Source organism: Schistosoma mansoni, chromosome 6, assembly GCF_000237925.1.
Source record: "Schistosoma mansoni strain Puerto Rico chromosome 6, complete genome".
NCBI classification, from domain to species: Eukaryota; Metazoa; Platyhelminthes; class Trematoda; order Strigeidida; family Schistosomatidae; genus Schistosoma; species Schistosoma mansoni.
The window spans coordinates 6,777,170-6,798,939 of NC_031500.1; the positions used below are offsets into that span (position 1 = coordinate 6,777,170).

The following is a 21,770-nucleotide window of genomic DNA, read 5'->3' on the forward strand; positions in this document are numbered from 1 at the left end:
CCACTGATCGAAGAGTATTCATAAGTACTACACTAAGAGAATTATTATTGTATATAGTGTTTTTGACATTACTGCTGATAAGTAAGATTTGGTGCTATGGATTATTTTTGTTTATTTGGTAATTTCATTTAAGATGTCTTTTTTAAAATAAAATTTACTGTATTAATCCACTATCTTATGGCAATCGTGAGCTCTAAAAGAATTCCGTGTATTTCAAAAGTGTGGACGATTGAATCGCAGCCCAGAGCTGAACGTTATAGATTTGATCCTGTACAGAGTAGTTATACATTGTTGAAGAGTTAAAAACTAGGTTTGTGATAGTACACCAATATCCATTATTAGAATGAGCTAGACAAAATTATCTATGACAATTGTTTATCCAATTAATGCTTATTTCCGTGGAATCAAGTGATACCGATTGATCACTTGCTCATATACTCATTTATACTTATCAGTACTGATGACGACTTTATTACTCCTTCATACTTGAAAGTCAGAATATTTGAATAAAATGAATCGGACCATTTTCTTCATGACCAGAACAGAGACTAAATTAGTTATTCAGACTTGCTATAATTTAAATGAAACGTCGTACCGACATTTATATTGTTTACTGAATCATTCGTGAACCATCTTAACACATGTAAAAATGAAATAAATATGGTGTCAGAAAATTACAAGCCCAGAAATTATATTTCCTCAATTAACTGGCATTATCTTTAACTGTTAAGTTTTTTATACAGTCCTTATAGAACTAAACATTATCAATCAGTGATACAGACTGAGACATTTTTGTGTAAACTGTTCACTTTGAGCTATTTATCACAAGATAAACGACTTTAGAACAGAAGATAATTTATATCATGAAAAGATATTAGTTAGATAACTACTGAAATTTAACTGGTACTAGATAACCATTTAGTGCCTATCCATGAGTTCTCATGAGTGAACACTCCTATATTCATATGTGATTGAATCATAAATCCTTAGGTTTTCTGATAAACGTCATACCATATGGTAAATGTATGGAAACGCGGAGGCCTACAGTCTCAACTTCAGTTAGTTTCTGATATACTGCAATATTTGTTCAATTTAAAGATGGCGTGCGTTGTTGAGAAGTCTCAAAAAGCTGGTCGATGCTCTTTGATTTTCAGGGCTTCTTTAGTAATCGTTGTTAGTGATTAAACCTGTCTTAATATGAAGAGACTATTTGTTCAAGAATTTTATCTACAAGCCTGATCCATGTTGTTCAACGTTTACCATTATTATTAGGTCACTATGGCTGAAAAGTCATAAGACAGAATTCTCATTTGAAGCCATTAAGGCTTCTTGATTGTCACTGAGTAAATCAGTTACATTTGCTTAGGTTTCAGGAGCCTAAAATAGGGAAAGAATGAAAATAGCTAATTATTTTTAAAATATATACATATATCCATAAATAGATGCAAATTCACATATAATAAGTTATGAAATATAACCCTACTTAAGTTAAATTTAGAAAACCTTAGTGTTACTACCAAGCTAGTTCTGTCGTAGCCAAATGTTAAAGGTTGATTTTATCGAGTATCATTCTTAAATAAACTATCTTGGTAAGCTGAACGATACTTGACAGTTAAAGTCACATGCCAATGATCTCAGCCTCTCTAAGAACAGTAACGAAAATTGTTAGGATATCCAGAGTTCCAGTTTACCCGACCTGATCTCAATAGTGAAGAATTTTAATTTACATCCACTTTTGAAACATCTAAATTACGCTTTCCAATCAAAGTATTAGTACTTAATGTAGTTTATGACAGTCTCCAGTAAATATGAGAGTGCTATATCAAAAAATGTATTATGTTTAAAGTGTATACTTTTAAGATTTGACCTAACGCTCTGGGTTTTAAAGTACTTCTGCTATAGTTTTATAGTCAATGATACTATTTTCTTATGAATAATCTGCGTATACTAACATAAGATTTCTTATAAGAACAAGACATGTAATTAGATTTAGCATAATTGAATAAAGCATCCTGTAAAGATAGATTGTGATGAATTAATAGTGACGTAGACTTGTTAATAAATTACACTTTAGAAATTGAATATTGAACCCGTAGTAAGTGATATTTATAAACAACAATAATATTGTTAGCAAAGATGGATAGTGGCTAGCAGTGGAATCCAGGACGCGTGTTTCGTCCTATTTGGGACTCTTCAGCTGGATGTACCTGGATTCCACTGCTAGTCACTATCCATCTTTGCTTACCATGCTTGTGAATTAAGGCTATATCGAGGCAATACGCACAGTATGCACATATGCCAATTAGATACTGACCAATTGCAGTCCTAAAACATCAATGTGAAGATTCAAACAAACAATACTAAGTGAACAATGATATTGTTTCATTAATTCATACAATCTTGAATTTTAGATAGATCAATGGCTTGATGCTTCTTGATTTGCGGTTTTAAACGTTTTATGTTCTCATTCTAGTTTACTTATTCTTATTTCGCTACTTCAATTGTATCTTTGACTGACTATTTTTAGTTGTCTAATAAATTACCCGTAATATAAGTACAGATCCCAAATCTTTTAAATTATTATTCAACTTTGTTTTCAGTTGCTTTGACGACTTTAAATTCAGTGACATATTTCTACAACACAAGTGTGTACAAAAGGTTTATAGTAACGGATGGTTCAACGACATCTGATAGTCCGCAACCATTTCAAAATATTCACGATCATACAGCTATGTGGAATGTGAGTTTGCACTTTTAAATCTTGTAAACTTTACTCCTGATATTTTTCTATTGAAATTTATTGAATAGTTTAAACTGGGAAATCTTACTTACTTACTTACTTACGCCTGTTACTCCCAATGGAGCATAGGCCGGCGACCAGCATTCTCCAAACCACTCTGTCCTGTGCCTTAGTTATAAACTATTAATTTAAATACGTCTCACACATGGTTATATATTCATATCAAGTGTTATATTATACTTCATTCTTAACATAAAAGAAACCAGTTGTGTTTATTGTAATAATAACTTCTTTAAAGTTGATAGTCCATAAAAATTATTCAATAACTGTTCACTTTTTTAATATAAATATCCGATACTTATGAATTTAGTTACTAGTTTAGATATAGGTCCACTCATTATGATTTTAAAAGCCAGGTAATATTAAAAGTTTCCTTACTCTAACTCTTAAATGAAATATGTTACATGAATATAGATTTTGTTAGGTGTGGAAATTTGTGTCATTTGATGGTAGTTTTTATCAAGTAATAGAATCAGTGGGAGAACCACTGTAAACTAAAATGTATGGCACAGTGTTTCCATACAACTCTCTAATTCTGAACACTGACGAATGCTAAGAAGAACTCAGATTATCTATTTTTTTCCAATTATACAAGAATTTGTAAAAACAAAGTGTAAGCAATTCAACGGCGATCTGAATTTCATGACTACCATGCTGACATTAATTATTCTCTGACTGGTCACTTTTTGTTATAATTTACAATTTTATTATATGTTCTCAAGATCATCTTTATTGTCATATAAACATTTAGTTGTATTAGATTTTGACTGCTCTCTAAAATAACAACAGTTCTGTTACCAAGACCCACCTTCTCTTATAACGTATTGTGATATTGGGGGGATTAAGCCTAAGGTGTTGTTATCACATTTCAGAAGCATATATCGTCCCGATGTCTAATCCGTTAAGAGTTGGATATTTCAACAATCCCAAACTCTACATGGAATCGAACTCAGGTCCTTTATATCATGCTACTTTTAGATTAATACGTTTGGATCCATTGGTTTACTTTTCTAACTTCAGTCAAATTGCGATAAGTTAGAACGATCTTCCAATACTATAGCTGAACTTTACGGTTTACAATTTCCGATTAGAAGTTTTATAAATTATCTTGAGGATAGTAATTGGTGAGTAAATAAATTCTCATCCATTTGATTATTCAACTGACTCATGATCTTAACTATGAAATTACTAAAATCTCCACAAAAACCCACGTTGTGATGATGATATGCTCACTAGTGACTGGCTCCATTAGGTAATTCCTGGAGTTCTAGTGAGAAGTCGTGGCCAGTGGAACTAATCCATGTCAGGTAGAGACAGGCATCTACCTCAGTACAATGGAAGTTGGTCGCGCAAATTCGTGGATTGGTTGAGGTTAGATATTAACATCGCCGGATGCCGGCTCAGTAGTCTATCGGTCAAGTGCTCTGGTGCGAGATCCCGCGAGGCGGGATCGTGGATGCACACTGCTGAGGAGTTCCGCAATAGGACGAAACGGCCGTTCAGTACTTCCAGGTTTTCCATGATGGTCTAGCTTCAATTGACTCATGATCTTAACTATAATATTCAAAAATAATTTTTCAGCATGAAATACTCTTTTTAAAATACGATGAATACAGCATAGATATAGTTCTTTTCAAGGAATCCTAAATTATGGCTCTACAACGATATACATATATATTTATGTATAATATTTTACAGTAAACAAATAATCGATACCAATCAAACGTTAGATAAGAAAATTAAAAGTTCAATGGTATTCATAGAAATTATAATGTGTAACAATCACAATTATTGTAAAACATATTTTTCAGTGTACGTCTATAATGGTAAGGTTAGTTGAAACTTGTTTGCCTTTTCTCTCTAAATGGAAATTTTCGTAAAACTAAGACAATTTTTTTTCTGTTTTTAAACAATACTTATGCTGTTTCAAAGTATATCAATGGTCAATTATTGAATTCATTGTATTGGGATGCTTGGTATAATCGACTTAATGTATCATTTAATGAAAGAGAATTTATTGCTCATGATAATAAAGTTTTAGGTGTTGCACGTCTTCGACAGCTTAGGGTAGATCCATCACAATGTGATATACCAAAACAGATGAGAGGTGTTATCAAAAAGTGTTATCCTGTTTACAGTACAAAAGCACGTTTTACAAAACCAATAGAAATACAAGGAAATATCACACCTAATTACACAAAAAATGCGTAAGTTACTTTCTTGTTAAATGTCCACTTTTTGAATCAACTATTATAGTCTATTTTCGTTAATGGTGATAATGTTATATTGAAGAGGTAATTATAAAAATTCATATAATGTTGGTCAGGATTTCAAAACAAAAGACTTTTTCGGTAAACAGTGGATCAGTCTGATATGTATAGAGTCTTCTCTTGAAATATCCTTTCAAAATGAATTCCTTTAAAGAATTGTTATTGATATTTATCTAGTTCAGTGGTATATGTAGTAGGATTACTGAGAAAAATTTTTTGAAACAGAAGACACTTCTGCTTCAGTATTAGTGACTGATAGTTACTGACTCACTACAAAAGAATGTTAGACTAATAAACTTATCGTACTGGTTTATTTATCACGTGACGAAAGGTAACGAACTTAAAAAATTTAGTTCTAAACAACTACTCAATACACACACTACAGTACTGTTGTAACGGAGTGAATAATAAGGAAGTGGTAACTTTTGAAAGTATTTTTTCGACCACTATCATTATTTAATTCTTATCGTGTAAATGTTTGATAAACGAACTATTTTATTTCTATATTCTCATTATAATAGTACGTATTATTATCCCTAGGTTACTACTTTGTGTATTATAAAAATCTACTCTTTTTTTTTAAATTTCGTTCTAACAACGGCTTGTAAGTTATATTACTTTTGAAGACAACTTATGTTGAAGACTAATATCACCGGAAGAACCATTGGAAACCAGTAATAAATGCACTAGTTTAAAAAGTCTTGATAGTATCCATCCAGCACTCAATACTGATTATCGATCTTATTATTTTTCTGATAATAGTTCAAACTCCTAGATTTTTATAACTGCAGGAAATCATTTTAACAAATCGCAATTACTAATTGAGATCATGAACTGATCAATGTCAGACAGTCATTAAAAGGCTGGAAGCACTGGAAGATCGTTTTATCCTTGCGTGAGACTCCTCTACAGTGCGCATCCACGATCTCGCATACGGGATTTGAACCCAGCACCTTCGGTCTCGAGCGCAAACCTTTAAACCCTATACAAACCGACGGCGTTAGTTTATATCTTCAACAAATCCACCATATTGCGCGACCATCCTCTATTATATTCAGCAAGTAAATGCCTCATGCCTGACGCGATTGAGACCCACCGGATTAGTTGCAGTTAGACACTGACACCGTTAAATAGTATAGGGGTCAAAGGTTTGCGCTCGAGACCGAAGGTGCTGGGTTCAAATCCCGTATGCGAGATCGTGGATGTGCACTGTAGAGGAGTCTCACGCAAGGATAAAACGACCTTCCAGTGCTTCCAGCCTTTTAATGACTGTCTGACATTGATCAGTTCATGATCTCGTTTAAAACTCAAAACTTTTCACAACCCTATACTGAAAATTCTGATTAGTTCGTTAAAATGCCTGGAATTCTCGAGAAATCCTTAAGGACAATAATATATATCTTCAAAATGATTTAAAAAATACACGCCAAATTATAGCCATGTTTATGTTTTATACAAAATCAAAGACAACAACATTTTTCTTTGTATAAGAAAGATTTTAGTTCAGTTGTTATTGAAAAACATGCTCCAACAAGTTTTTATGCCTTGGGAAGATTAACACAGGATAGTGACCAGCTCTGCAAGTGTCACCTTCAAAGATGAACAGCTATTGCCTTTTGTGTTTAGTAATATTTCATAAATGTAAACAAATAAAACAACCTATACACAACCACACCATTGACTGTTGATGAAACAAAAACGATACTTTAAAAATGAAAGTAATCACATTTTTATTGAAACTATTTTTACTTATCAAGTTCTCAACATTTATTCTAACGATGCATTTGTCTACGCTAAAGTATTGGGCAAGTATTCCAAACTAATATGTCATTAAATTGTTTATCTGATGTGTGTTTTTTTTATCTGTTAATGATTTTTTTCAATAAAGATGGAACTTTAGTGATTCTGATGTTACAGGAGCCACCGGTTATTCTGCACCATATGGTTATTATGATGGTTCCGGTTATATACAAGATTTGTCCAGATCAAATGATGAAACTGTAGCCATTTTAAATGAGTTATTTCAAGGTCGGTGGATAGATCAATCAACTCGTGCATTGTTTATTGATTTTACAATATATAATGCAAATATAAACATATTTATTATAGTAAAGTAAGTAATAATGATTTTCGTTCTAAAACGGTACAACGATATTAATATTTCTATCCATTCCTTTTTGGGTATCTGGCAAATCTCTTCCGTTACTTTATCGACCTCCTAGTCTTAGCTGTCATGATTTTATTAAAAGTCTGACTAGTATTTCTTTTCGCTGAATTCAAATTCCACGTAAATCATGAACCGATCAAAGTGAGACAAAAATTGAAAAGCTGTAAGTACTGGTTTCACTTAGTTGCATTTAAAACTTTGAAGCTGATAAGAATAAAACTGTGCCAAATACGTTGGGCTCAGTTAGGAGGTATAAATGCATGTATCCTAAAATCTGAAGAAGCTAAAAATCACCTCCGATTCGATTGTTCAGTTTCCTGAGGAATAAATCTCTGAGGACGATTTTATAGGTTACGCATTCTAACTATTATAACTTCTAATCCCTTTTCCTGAGGTATCTGGTAACGATACAAATAATCCCACTGTCTTCTATGATCAAAGTAATAAATTTACCTCGATTTTGTAATTAAACATTTTTCACCACGGAACAATATCAAATGAATAATTATTAACACCAGACATCATTCGAAGACTGTTTCAACCTTGTTTGTCAGTGGTGAGCTAACAAATTCACCCACAAATCTGTATCACGTGTCAAGCATGTTACTATTAAATCGCCAAAACAGAAACCAGTTGCTCACAGTTTCTAACTTCAATGCATTCTCCATTTATAGCCCAATACCCGATAACCCTGGCAAGGTGTTCGATGAACACTGATTATGTGTTAAGAACTAGGACGAATCAACTCTCTAATATTCTTTGGTTTTTGTTCGCTATCTGTATGATTTCCATCTGTCTGAATATTCATATACCCACTGATGGCTTATGAATACTATAACGGTGAATCTCCCTTATCTACGTCAGATCCAACCGATAATGTATCCGATAAAAGGATGACTATGCAATTATTTTAATTTCTGTTTATTTCTAGTTAACTATCTCGAGTTAAACTACTAAAATAAACTCATCAGCTCAATAAACATTCTATCTCATTTTTATAAAATGAATATTTACGGTGATCTCATCATTATGAAAGAAAAATTTGTTATTTCTTAAACAGTAAATTTTACTGTTAATGAATTTTTGATCGGCTTCTGAACATTCAGAATTCTGAAACTCTTGAATGCAGATTAACTAAGTCAGTGGTTATATGGTTAGCAGACCAAATCAACATCTTTTAGTGTGACTACTTTTAAACAATAAAGGGTTAATTAAAAAGTGAAAATTATGCTCTAGTTCATTCAAATTGAAGAAAATGTCAACAACTTGAGATAAGAAGTCTTCTAAGACTTTTTCAAAGATTCTAGAAAATATTTAGGTACAATTACAGTTTTTAAGGGTATTTGACAGATATCTATTAGGATCACTCGTTTTAGTTTTTATGAATTAACTGAAACCAAAAACAAATATGGGCTATTGGAGTCTAAATCTGTAATCCCAAGTTGTCATGCATGTCGTTCATAAGTTGTATGTATTTTATGCAGATGAGATAGGTTGTAGATAGAGGCTTTCAAACAGTGCTATAGTACAATTAAACTTTTATCCAGAACCCCCTGGTTCTGAATGGTTCTCTAGTTGATATCATATTAGAGAGGAATAAAAATTCAGTAACAAAACCACTTTAAAATATTTTGTTCAATCAGAAAATTAAACTTAAACAGTAAGTGAACTAACAATTCTGATCAGTCAATCGGTTCATTTCACTGAGTATTATGAAAACAAAGTCTGCAGAAATAATTCAATAGAACAAATGCGTAATGAAAACGTTAAGGACACAATAAACTATTAAGTCATTCTAAACAAGATAATTGATGATATAATTAGCAATGGTAACAAAGTAACTTATTAAGTATAACAGAGATTTTCACTGCTACAAAGTGGTAAACGGAATAAATAAACTTTTCTCCAAAACATTTCAATCTGAATGACTAAGTTTAATTATTGTTTTAGAGGTTTCTTCAGTTGTGTTATTATTTTACCGATTGTTTTTGTCAGTAGAGCCAAAAGAAGTATGATGCTGGTCTCAGTCGTATCAGTAGATGTAGGCTGAAATTCATTTGAATAAACAACGGAAAGCATCGGTTCACTAGAAACCCAAACAGCTTAGAGAGAGAAACGTGAAGTGGTTTTCACCTAATAAAGCAATGTAATCAAGAAGATCGTTGCAGTTTACCCACTGAGGACAATGGGAGATGGTCGCGCAAAATTGTGGATTGATTGAAGTGAGACACTAACACCGTTGGACGCCAGCTCAGTGATATAGATGTTAAGCGTTCGAGCCCAATACCGAGGGTCCTGGGCTCGAATCCCGTATACAGGATTGGGTATGCTCACTGTTGAGTCCCATACTAGAACGAGACAACCGCCCAGTACTGGCAGGTTTTAGATCGGCTCATGAGTTCAACTATTAAAAATTTATTATGATCAAAGTTGAATATCATATATTAAAATGTTATCGTTAAATTATTGAACTCAGTTAAAACTCAATAATCTCCACAATTCTATAATGGTAAATAACTATTCTTCTTAGCTATGCAGCTCATCAATCAGCAATTAAACAGTTATGGAAAGATTAGTAACTTTAATTAGTTTGACTAGTTTTGTTCATTGATTCACTTATTTAATGGCCTTGGTCTTTGGCACTAACACTCCCAAATTCAATTACATTCTCTTATAACATGCAACCAAACAAAATGAAGTGGGAATTATTATTTGCACTATCGTAGTTCGTGATGGAGGGTGTGTTTTGTTCTCTGTCGATTTTGCTTGCTAACGTGAAAAATGTGAAGTTTTCTACGATGAAATTACTACTCTATCATGGTACATACATTTCAAGTTTAATGCAGTCGGTCATGGTGGAAAAAAATCAAAACAGCAAGTCATACCTTCAATCTGTTCTATAATAGAAATAATCCCAAAATACCTACAACTTAATGACTAAATAAACGAAACCATAACGATAATTGCTGACTACGATACACTTAGATGACTTGGCAACGTGGGATCTATCCTCGGCCAGCTTAATTATCAGTAATATGAATAGAATGTATAGTTTTACGTTGTCAATATGTAAAATAATTGTAAATTGAAAATTTTTGTACATTTTTTTTCTAAAAAAATTATTATAGAATCATATTTGAAATGCCTGAATCAGGTGGATTATTTGGTAGCACTGTAGTTCAACCAGTCAGATTGTTTCGTTATCAAACAGTAACTGATTACTTTGTTTTAGTATGTGAAATTGTGTATTTGGTGTTTCTTGCCTATTATGTTATTGAAGAGATACTTGAGGTAAATATACAGAATTGATTTATCTTGTATATTTTGCGCCTGGTTTAAATTATTTATTATTTACATTAAAGTTCCAAATTTTACAATTCAGTTAGTGAAATCATATTGAAATATCTAACAGCTTTAAGATAGTTTTCGTCAGCGAAGATCTATAAAAAGTCAAAACATACTAACCACCTTTTTCAACTTTGTTTGAAATTCCTTAGCAAGTGCACACCTAACTCATCATCAGAAATCAAATCCAAGTAATCTAATTATTGTTTTAAAACTTAGACTAATAAGCTGTAATTCGGTTATCTCCATTCATGATATGACGGAAAAATAATCCAGTTTATTCTGTAATACCTAGTTCACTTCTTGTATGATTGATTCTCCAGTAGTCATGTATGCTTATGAAGGTTATTTTTCACCACAAAATTATGTCATTTGAGAGCCATGGAAAATTGAAGAACCCCGGGAAGCTTTTTATTTTGAATAAGGACTCCTCTACAGTGATCACACTTGACTTGCAAAGGAATCAATACTAAAACTTTTAGATCTCATAGATGGACGAATTGACTTGGAAAATTATTCGTTCACATTAGATAGATGCGGTTCACAGTCCCAGATTTCAACAGTATGTTTTATTTATCGTTGAATATGTTTACAAAGAAAAGGAATAATTTCTTGTTTACTCATTTATAGAGTTAAAACGTACTGATATCCTAAAGTAATTCTAATTGAGGTATTAAGTTCTTGAAGTAAAATTCAGTATTTTACAGTATAATCCCGTATATTTAGATACATTTTCAATGTTATTTTTTACTGGCGTACGAACCAATTGTTGGTCACCGGCTACCATGGGACCGCATCTCCTTACGATGCTCCACTGCCTTGTGGACTAGACCTTCAGGTCAAAGGCTCGGGGTGTGGCCTCCTAAGAAAACCACCTGTTTCAGTCTGGGCACCTGGGCAGTATCACAGCCCTCACACAAATCAAATGAGATTTGTGTGGCGCATATATATCTGGTGCCCCTTTGTACCAATATTTATGTGTTCAAATAAATAAATAAATAAATGATTCTTTCTGGTTGTCTGGAAACCTAATACTGAACAGTTCGTTAATATTAATGAACAAAAAACCGAATTGGTTTAGAAGCTTATAAAGAGTGGGTCTTTTTTCAAATACTTCAGTGTTTAACAAGCAAGTATTAGCTGAAGATTGTTTTTTTAAATACACTTTCTTTCGTTTTTAATTATTCCCTATTAGTTATCAGTTAAACGTTGGAGATATTTTATAAATATTTGGAATTTAATGGATATTGCAATGGTTGTAGCCAGTATAATATGTGCAGGTTTTTTAATATACAGTACTATTATTGTATCAAATAATATGTCCGCATTAATTAATGATATCTCATCTTATCCAAATTTCGATTATCTTGCTTATTGGTATAGTCATCATATAAGATCGATGGCTATTTGTGTATTTCTTGGAATAATCAAGGTTAGTTACTTTTTGTTTTATTAAAAATAATTTGGTTTAGTGAATAGATCATTTTTGTTTATTTATTTGATTACTTAATTACTTACGCCTGTTACCCCTCGTGGAGGAGCATAGGCCGCTCACCAGCATTCTCCATCCAACCCTGTCCTGGACAATCCTTTCCAGCTAACATTCATCCTTTTCATATCTCCTTCACTCTCCCGGCGTAATGTGTTCTTTGGCCTTCCTCTTTTCCACTTCCCTTTCGGATTCCAAGTTAGGGATTGCCTTGTGATGCAGTTTGGTGATTTCCTTAATATTGATTTGATTAAATGATGCATAATTTAATGTATTAAGACGTATTAAGATGATATTGTCAAAATCATAGTTCAGATGTATTCCACTGTATTTCAGTTAATTAGTAACACGCTAGACAGTTATAGGCTAAACTTGTTATGTATAAAAAATATCTAATTGAATTGCTTCGTAGTAGATTTTGATGATATTGTCTGATAAATAGAGTAAGGCTTCACAATTAAATTGTGCAGCTCAAAGAAAACAACACATGCTTAATTCTCCTACTGAGATACAAATATTCGGCATCTCCAAATCATACGTTGGTTTAAACATCCATGTAAATCAAAAATAAATCATTGATTGCTACCTAAGGTTCTTGCAGATAATCAGTTTGTGTCGTCCTTAAACTTTTACAGAGATCGACCAATTATTAAACATCGATTTCATATTATCCGATCTTCAGTAATGATTGAACACTATCACTTAGGTTGTAACATAACCACTAATCTCAGTGACTCAATATTACAGTGTGTTTCGATTTGTACACTTGTAACTACGATTCATACTGGTTTGCACTAGTCAGAGTAGAATATCTGCAAACATCAAAGAATTGAAGCTCTATGAGAAGTGTAAACCTACACTTTCCAGTTTCAAAGTTAAAGAGATTACGACAGAGTAATTTGGATCCTAACTGACCTCTGATAGCACTAAGATATTTATATCAATTTATCACTTATAGCAGTAATCAGTACCATGTTGATCTATCTCTTAGTTTCTATCAAATTGCATCACTTAACTCTCCACTTAAACCCTAGAATTAGTAACTTTATTCTTTTGATAGACTTTTTCAAATTTCAGATAATTGAGAAGATATTACTACTTGTTATGACTTTATAAAAGAATAGGACGTATGCTAATTCGTTATTGATTTTATGTCCGGCTTTTTTCACGTGAGTTATCTGCCAATCGGAATGCGACTTGTTTAATCTTAACACTGTGACAAATCAATGACGTTCGACCAGTATGAGTAGTCTAGCATCCTTATTGGTCCTTTGTCCGCCTAGCCCTTCCAATTGAGTCCAGAACACCAATTACAGCTTCTGCTATGCGAATCATTTATTTCAAGGATACTTGGTTTATATACCAGACAAATAGACCGCATCACACCATAAAATAGAAAATATTTGTACAGGATCAAGCCAAATGTGGCTGTGAACGTGGGATATAATAATCCATAATCTGTATACAATTTGGGAACAGTAAATCGTATAATAATAATCTATAGGTCAAAATCAAGCATATAATAAGATGAATACATGCAGATTAGATCTAATCACTGAATAGTTATACAATAAGAATATATATAGAATAATCGTCCATTAATAGGTCCTGGAAGTTACCCGTACTTATATATTCGCTAGGATATAACACTATTATACAAAATGGGACTATAAAGTTTTTCAATTGATACGTTTTTAGGCATCATTACCAAGTATTAATTTGATAATTTTGAATAAATTGAGCATTGGGTAGATTGTTATAAATAAATTAATATATTTTTAATATCCCAATGAGTAGAAAAATTAGATTTTCTGACGTTTCGTGACTTAGTGTAAGCCACTTCTTCCGAGAATAAATAACCAAATTAACCAATATTCATGTTGTTCCATTGTACTATTTAAACTTGGATTAATGTTAATTTGGTTATTTATTCTCTGAAGAAGCGTCTTACACTGAGTGACGAAACGTCAGAAAATCGATAAGTTTGATAATGTACATTAATTTTGAAAAACCTTTTTTTCAAGATAAATAGTTAGAAACATACATGAATTCATGAAGTTGAAGTTAGACATTAACACCGTTGGATACCGGCTCAGTGGTCTATCGGTTAAGTGTTCTGGTGCGAGACTGGTAGGTCCTGTGTTCGACTCTCGCGAGTGCGGGGTCGTGGATACGCACTTCTGAGGAGTCCTATAATAGGACGAAACGGCCGTTCAGTGCTTCCAGGTTTTCCATGGTGGTCAAGCTTCAATTGACTCATGCTTTCAACTATGAAACATACTAAATCTCCACAAAACCCCTTCTGATAATAATACATGAATTATATATTAGCTATTTTTTATTATATAAATATAAATAAACTTTTCTTTAACTCTGTAAATAATCTTTTTTCTGAATCTTTCTCCTTTTTTTTCCGAAAAAAAAACACCGAAACAGATTTTTAAATATTTAACAATTGATCGTTCATTAAATCAATTAACAAGAACAATGAGTATAGCTGCTTATGATTTATTGGGATTCTTAATTATGTTTTGTATTGTATATTTTGCTTTTGCTCAATTGGGTTATTTAGCATTTAGTGCTAGAACATTAGCATATAGTTCATTTACTCAAACAACGTAAGTATCATTATTATTATGAATTGCAATAAAACTGTAATTGATTTATTACATAATCTATGAACATCAGAACTTTACTAACAGATCACTGTTATATCACTATATATCAAATATACCTATCGGTTTCTATTAATTCAGGTAGAATGTAACCATTAAGGTAAGTAGATCGAATATGTAATAGATTTCTTAGTGTCGACGAGACTAAAATTTATGGACATACCTATCAGATATAAGATTTTGGAACGAAATTCATTTATCTATTTGGCTAAATAGCGTTTTGATATTTTATCTAATGTCAGTTCGTGATGAATACACTAAATCTAGTTCCTAACGCTGATCATTAACCGTACATCATAATTCTAATTCCTCACATTTAGTCGTAGTTAGTAAGTAGACATCCTCAAGGTCACTTGAGTGTCGCTCAAAGGTCGTCCATAAATTATAGTCTCACTTTAGTGTCTGATTGGTTAAAAGGGATTGACAGAAAACATTATAAATCGATTTTTCGTTAGTTAGCACTCATTAATAAGGCACATTTGTAACTGACTTATTCCGAAATATACCTTATTGTTCTCATTTAAATATGAATACTGATCTTATATTAAGTTCTCATGGCAAATAAAAAGAAATGAACTGTTATATCTAGAGCTTTGATTCTTGCTATGCCGCGTACTACTAGACTACTTGAACGATCGAACCCTCAACGTCTCAATAGAGAAGACAGAAGACTAGTAAGTAGGAATTCTATTCCCCAAAACAGTATCAAAATATAGTACAAAAATCTCATGTATTTTTAGTTTTTTGGCTGAAAGTAAATCATCATTTCGGACAGTGAATAGGCACATAGGGGGTCATTCTTATCCATTCAATAGGGAAGCTACACGTCAAAATTATAGAATGTTCCTCTAGTGGTGATTGGATGGAATGTCTCCGGCTCTTCCTGGACTTCTTGAGTTTGCCAACGAGCCATCCTTACATGAACATTATGTAATAATAGTAATGGCAATGTTATTTAAATGGAACCTATAAAATTTGACAAGTTCTTTGTGATGTGATGTTCATATTTACAATATTCAAACAATACTACCATAAAATAAAAACTGTTTATTCAAGGTCTACCGATGATTTTAATGAACAGTCCTAAACATATATAATTTTGGGAGTTCTTTCATATTTTGTTATTATTCACAAATTGTCTTTAGAGATTCGAATAAATTTATTGCATATAGATTGAATCTTCATTGAATGAATTTAGTCTTCATTACGTGAAATACAAAATAATGAATACATTAACCATTGATTCTATTTTCTGGAAATAATCACTTCATTACACCATGAAACATATAATTTAGTCTAAGTAAACAATCATTTATAAAATAAATGAGATAGGGATTTTAGTTTTGTGAACAACGATTGTAGTAATTTAATAGTTAAATTCATGAGTTAATTAAAGCTAGACCATTCATAGAGGAGTCCCATACGGGAATGAAACAGCCGTCCAATGCTTCCAGGTTTTCCATAGTGGCCTAGCTTTAATCGACTCATGAATTCAGTTATGATATTTAATTGTAATATGGGATAGTTAATCAACTCAAAAGCTTTTTACAACAAATTCGATTTACTCAGAATTTTAAAAGTTCATCAATGATAGTATTTTCAAGTATTAAAATTATCCCAGATAGTTGTTCTACTAACCGATACAATTGTAGTGATTTTTTTCTCTACGTATATTTCAGAAATTTATTCAATTAAAATAATGCCTGACTATCCGATGAACTTATTTTAACTTTCTTACCTCGTGACCGCCTATTTCTTCATTTATGATTTTTATCATAAAACACTACGGGCTGGTGAATAAAAAAGAACCAAAGGAGGACTGGATGTCTATTTCGTTCTTTTGCAGAATCTGTCCATGATCTACAATGAACAAAACTACCGTTACATCATAAACTGACTAAATTTGAGAATGAGAGCCGTCAGATTCCAGCTCAATAAATATAAAGCATCATACTCATCAGCTGTCCTAAATATCCTGAATTTTAATCCCATGTGAGGTAGTTGGTGCGCACTCTTGAAAGACGAACAGAGAAACATCGTTATTAGCATAGAGTTTGTCACACATATGAGTTAACCAAAGTTGCCATACCATACTAGCACGACAAGATGATAATAACAAGACGAAAGGCAAACTAATCTAAATAACATTGTAGTAAGGGGAATTAGTAAATATTGGGATTATTGTTGTAAAAGGTATGGTAAAAAAGTATGCATGAAGGAATACTGAAATTTAATGTAGAGTGAATGCATCTGTGTGATTGTTAATGATTCTTAGTCATCACGTTCAAAGTTTTCAACCACTGGTCCAAGTTATAACGAGCATTACAACCAAATAGTCTGAGTTTACCAATATCACTTAGACCACTAATCAATAACTTCATGATCCAATATCAAATATTCGTTTGACCGCGACTAGCCCTCTTTTAACTTATTTTCACATAAGTAGGTGACTTACGTCGATTTAGATGGTGGTTAGGTAGACATAAAACATGTCTTTACCATCTCAGTCTATGAAGACATACAACTTCATCAACCAATTTGTCATCTTTTGCTAGTATCTCATGCCTAACCTCACTATTGATCCCTTTGTTGTCCCATCATAGACAGGCAACATTTGGAAAACTGTAATCATCAAAACCCTGTAGTTTACGCAAGTTTTCTAATTGGAAAGACCATGTTTCACAACTGTAAATTAATACGAAGAAGACTGCTGCTCCGTACACGCTCCGTTTGGTTAGCGAACGGACATCTTGCCTACTCCACAAGTGACGCGAGTTAGTGAACGCTAACAAGCTTTTTGAATGAGTGCCGAAATTTCTCCAGAAAACCCACCAAACTGAAGCAGGTAGTTTTCCTAGGGGACCACACCCCGAGCCTTTGACCTGAGAATCTGATCTACAAGGCAGTGGAGCAACATCAAGAGATGCAGTCCCATGGTAGCCGGTGACCAGCGATTGGTTCATACGCCATTTGTTCCTTCAGGAAACTGGAGCCCATGTACACCATTGGTTCGGAATCAGGGTTTCCCAACTCCCCTAGGTGGATTCGCAGTGTCCACCAACCCGGTTAAAGCACCGGACATTTGCTATTCGTTCTCTCAATTTCGTAAAAAACACCCCTGGTGTGAGAAGGTAGTGAGTAGGACTTCCCTGACAGAGGCTATATGCGCGTGGCCATGTGAGAGCATTTGGAGAGGGAGAGCGGACTCTCCCCACTCTCGTCCGTACCAGGACATTTGGGAGCTGGTTATGTAAAATCTTTTTATTTTTATTTTAAACTTTGTTTCTATCATTAAACTAATATATATCACTGTATTTGTTTCTTTCAGTTATTCATTATTTCGTATCATGGTTGGTGATATTGACTTTCCATCAATTCTCAAAGCTCATCCTGTTTTAGGACCGATATTTTTTGTGACTTTTGTTTTCTTTGTATTTTTTGTATTATTAAATATGTTTCTGGCTATTATTGATGAATCGTACAAAACAACAAAAGCTGAATTAATTCAACAGAAAAATGATGTAACATTGGGTCATATACTTAAAAAAGTAAAAGGAAAATTATTAATTACTTTTTTTTAATTATGTAATAATGCAATATCAATGTAAATGATTGGATGTAATTTAATGTGATATAATACTATTATAACTTGTGGCCGAGTGGATGCCCAGTTAATGTATGAAGTGATAAGACCGCCAATCAGAGAGCAGCGAACAGTGACACACGGAAACCGTACGAGCAGTCGAGAGTACGTGTCGGTCTTGCTTGCTGTCTAGCCCAGCCAGTTAAGTCCAGAACACCAATGACAGCCTCAGCAATATGAATCATTATTCCCAAACATACTGGGTTTATATACTTAACAAACTGACCACATCGTACCATAAAATAGAAAATAACATTTGTACAAGATTTAGCCAAACGTGGCTGTGAATAGGGGGAACATTAATTAATAGACTAGGGATAACTCAAGAATGGTGAATCGTATAATAATAGTCTATAGGTCAAAATATAGCTTATAATAAGGGGAACATGAATATGAATAGTTTAGTTATTTAGAAATTATACAATAGGAAATATAAATATCATATTGGTCCATAAATGGATCCCAAAGTTACCATTCACTATTATTATCGGAACATAGCAAATACAAAATTAAACAATAATAGGATTAAATATCATTTTTAAAACAATTTACTAGTAAATAATACTAATAAATTGAATAAAGTAGGAATATAAAATCAGAAATGAAAATTTATGCCTCAGTTAACAAAAAATCTCATAGTTGCAGAAAGTTAATGAATGTATCTTTAATGCTGAACTAAAAACATAAACATCTAACTTGTGCCTTTATCACTGATGCCAATCTACAGATTTCATCAAATAGTTGAAACGTCATTGGTATGTTCTATCACGTATTCTGGTAAACTTATTTTTTTGTGTATACTTTAAAATAAGAAGAGATGGACTCCATTAAAAGAAATACTTAAATATTTGTTGTGAATGAATTCACAACGATTTCAGAGTAAAATATCTAAGGATCAATGTCTTTAATCTCTACGATTTATTTTTAGAACCAAAGATGTTAATCTGAATTGAGCATCCTTGGAAATAAACATGTTTTAAAATATTCTTTTAGTAAATTAATTATTTTATTCATAAAGTAAGTTCTGAAATGCATCTCTAGAAAAAATGATTTATTTTTCAAACATAACTGATTAATTTCAGTCAGTCAGTCACAACGTAGAACTTCTTACATACGTACATCAGTTCGAGTTGCCATAATACATTAACACAGAGATGCAGTTGTCGATTCAAATCCCATAGTGGTAGAAGTAGTAAGAGTATAAGCATTATGTGAAAGATTAGGGTTTGAAGATGTTATTGAAGGAGTATAATCCAGTGAAATAAATCTGGAAAAGGATAGAGGCATGAAGAATTCAGAAGATTAGAATATGACAGGACACAAAGAGTGGATGCACCTTCGCCATTGCAAACGATTTTGAGCCATGTCATTCAAGGTCTCTAACCATTGGTTGTCATCATCTCGCAGATCCCAACCAGATAATCTACACCTACCAGCATGGCTCAGTCCACTTGTCAGTGACTTCATGGATTTGTGCCACGTTTTGGTCTGGCCGCCCCTAGCTTTCTTTCAACCTACTCTTACACCATAAAATATTGCAAGTCGGGGCAGTCGGTGGTTGGGCATACGTAACACGTGTCCCACCCATCTCAACTGATGAAGTTTCACTACTTCGTCAATCGATTTGCCATTCTTACCTAGTATCCGTTTCCTAACTACTGCATTACTTACTCGGTAGTCCCAGGATATACGAGCAATGCTTCGAATACACCTATGATCGAATACTAGTAGCCTACGAATATCCTCTACTCTTATCTGCCATGTTTCACTGCCGTGAAGTAGGACGGAACGAACTGTTGCACAGTAAACCCGTCCTTACTGATTAATTTACTTTTGTTTGTATAAATCAACTTTTTTTCAGAATTTATTTTTTTTATTGATTATTAGAAAGCTAAAGATTTAGCTAAAAGAGTTCAAAAGAAACGATCTAAATCGATTGTTCGTATATTACGAGAATATGGATTAATGGGTAAAGAAAAATTACCGTACGAAGATTATCGTAAAGCATTAAAAAGGTAATATCATAAAAACAAATTAATTAGTTAATGATTAACTGTTCAGTTTTTGTTTCTTTGTTTAATATTATTTGGTAAAGTTAATATATCAGAAGGGGTTTGGTGGATATTTTAGTAATTTTATAGAGTTGAGATCATGAGTCAATTGAAGCGCGAAACTGGTATGTCCTGGGTTCGAATCTCGCAAGGCGGGATCGTGGATGCGCACTGCTGAGGAGTCCCACAATAGGACGAAACGGCCGTCCATTGCTTCCAGGTTTTCCTTGGTGGTCTAGCTTCAATTGACTCATGATCTCAGCTCTATAAACTTAATATAATAACTGTAATTTCGATTGTATTGTCTTGTTTCATCAATGAAATTGATGATTTCTGAAGGCATAAAAGTATAGGAAACATTCTGTTATCATCATTACAATTCAGCAATAATGAGTATTGTAAATAGAAGATTAAACAATTTCAAAGAAACTATGCTAGAATTCTGTATAATTCTGTCAATTGTATGGTCTTTTAGCTGTTGTGATAGAATAGAACTTGAAGATTTAATCACAAGATCCAGATTTAAAGCATTGAAGTGAAATACAAAGCATTATTATAACTACCAAATTCAACTCAGACTGATATCTTCATATCATTTGGATCAGTAATCAAGTATTATGTTTGTGACAAGATCTTATTGGACTTCCAAAATAGAACAAACTTCTCACTAAGGTACTGAATGTAACAGATGAATTCAGTTTAGTAAACGATCAACGCTATCTACCTAAGTACATATTTCTAAACTAGAATCGTTATCAAAAACTTTACTAATAGGAAATGGTTAAATCAGAATTCAATATTTCAGACCTTGACCAGTGAAATGAAAATTTATCTATTTCATTTATTGATTTATCCTGCTACATTATAGGAATAGTCTTATTTGACAATTAGCTGTTTAGTTTAATCCATCAGAATAGACTATTCAGCTATCTTTATATTTGTGTGTACAAAGAGTTGTATATTTTCTGCACAGTATTTCTTTAGTCACAGGAAAACTGCAGTCTTTTAATAGTTCTGTAGCTTGACGAGAATTAGGATGGAGTTTTTTTAGTCTACTCAATCATATCTCGAAACTAAACGACAGATTATTTCAATACAATTTAAACTGAATAATAATGAATAATAATAAACTGAATAATAAATGAAGTCGAAACGTAGTTATTATTAAATCTGGTCAAATATATTTTCATAATTGAAAGCGTGAGTCAATTGAAGCTAGACCACCAGGGAAAACCTAGGTTCGAATCTCGCGAGGCGGGTCATGGATGCGCCTTGCTGAGGAGTCCCACAATAGGACGAAACGGCCGTCCAGGCTTCCAGGTTTCCATGG

General features: G+C 32.8%; 1 protein-coding gene across 1 annotated transcript in view; it reads left to right on the forward strand.

Moving 5' to 3' along the window:
• Smp_165660 (hypothetical protein) overlaps positions 1–21,770 on the forward strand; it is a gene marked incomplete at its 5' end in the record, with an annotated part of 34,213 nt that overhangs the window by 1,927 nt on the left and 10,516 nt on the right. The window contains 8 exons of the mRNA XM_018798107.1: positions 4,612–4,631; positions 4,733–5,007; positions 6,959–7,183; positions 10,366–10,528; positions 11,778–12,014; positions 14,508–14,689; positions 18,075–18,294; positions 20,277–20,404. Coding sequence (XP_018653082.1) covers positions 4,612–4,631; positions 4,733–5,007; positions 6,959–7,183; positions 10,366–10,528; positions 11,778–12,014; positions 14,508–14,689; positions 18,075–18,294; positions 20,277–20,404 — 1,450 coding nt within the window. The remainder of the gene's footprint in view (positions 1–4,611; positions 4,632–4,732; positions 5,008–6,958; positions 7,184–10,365; positions 10,529–11,777; positions 12,015–14,507; positions 14,690–18,074; positions 18,295–20,276; positions 20,405–21,770) is intronic.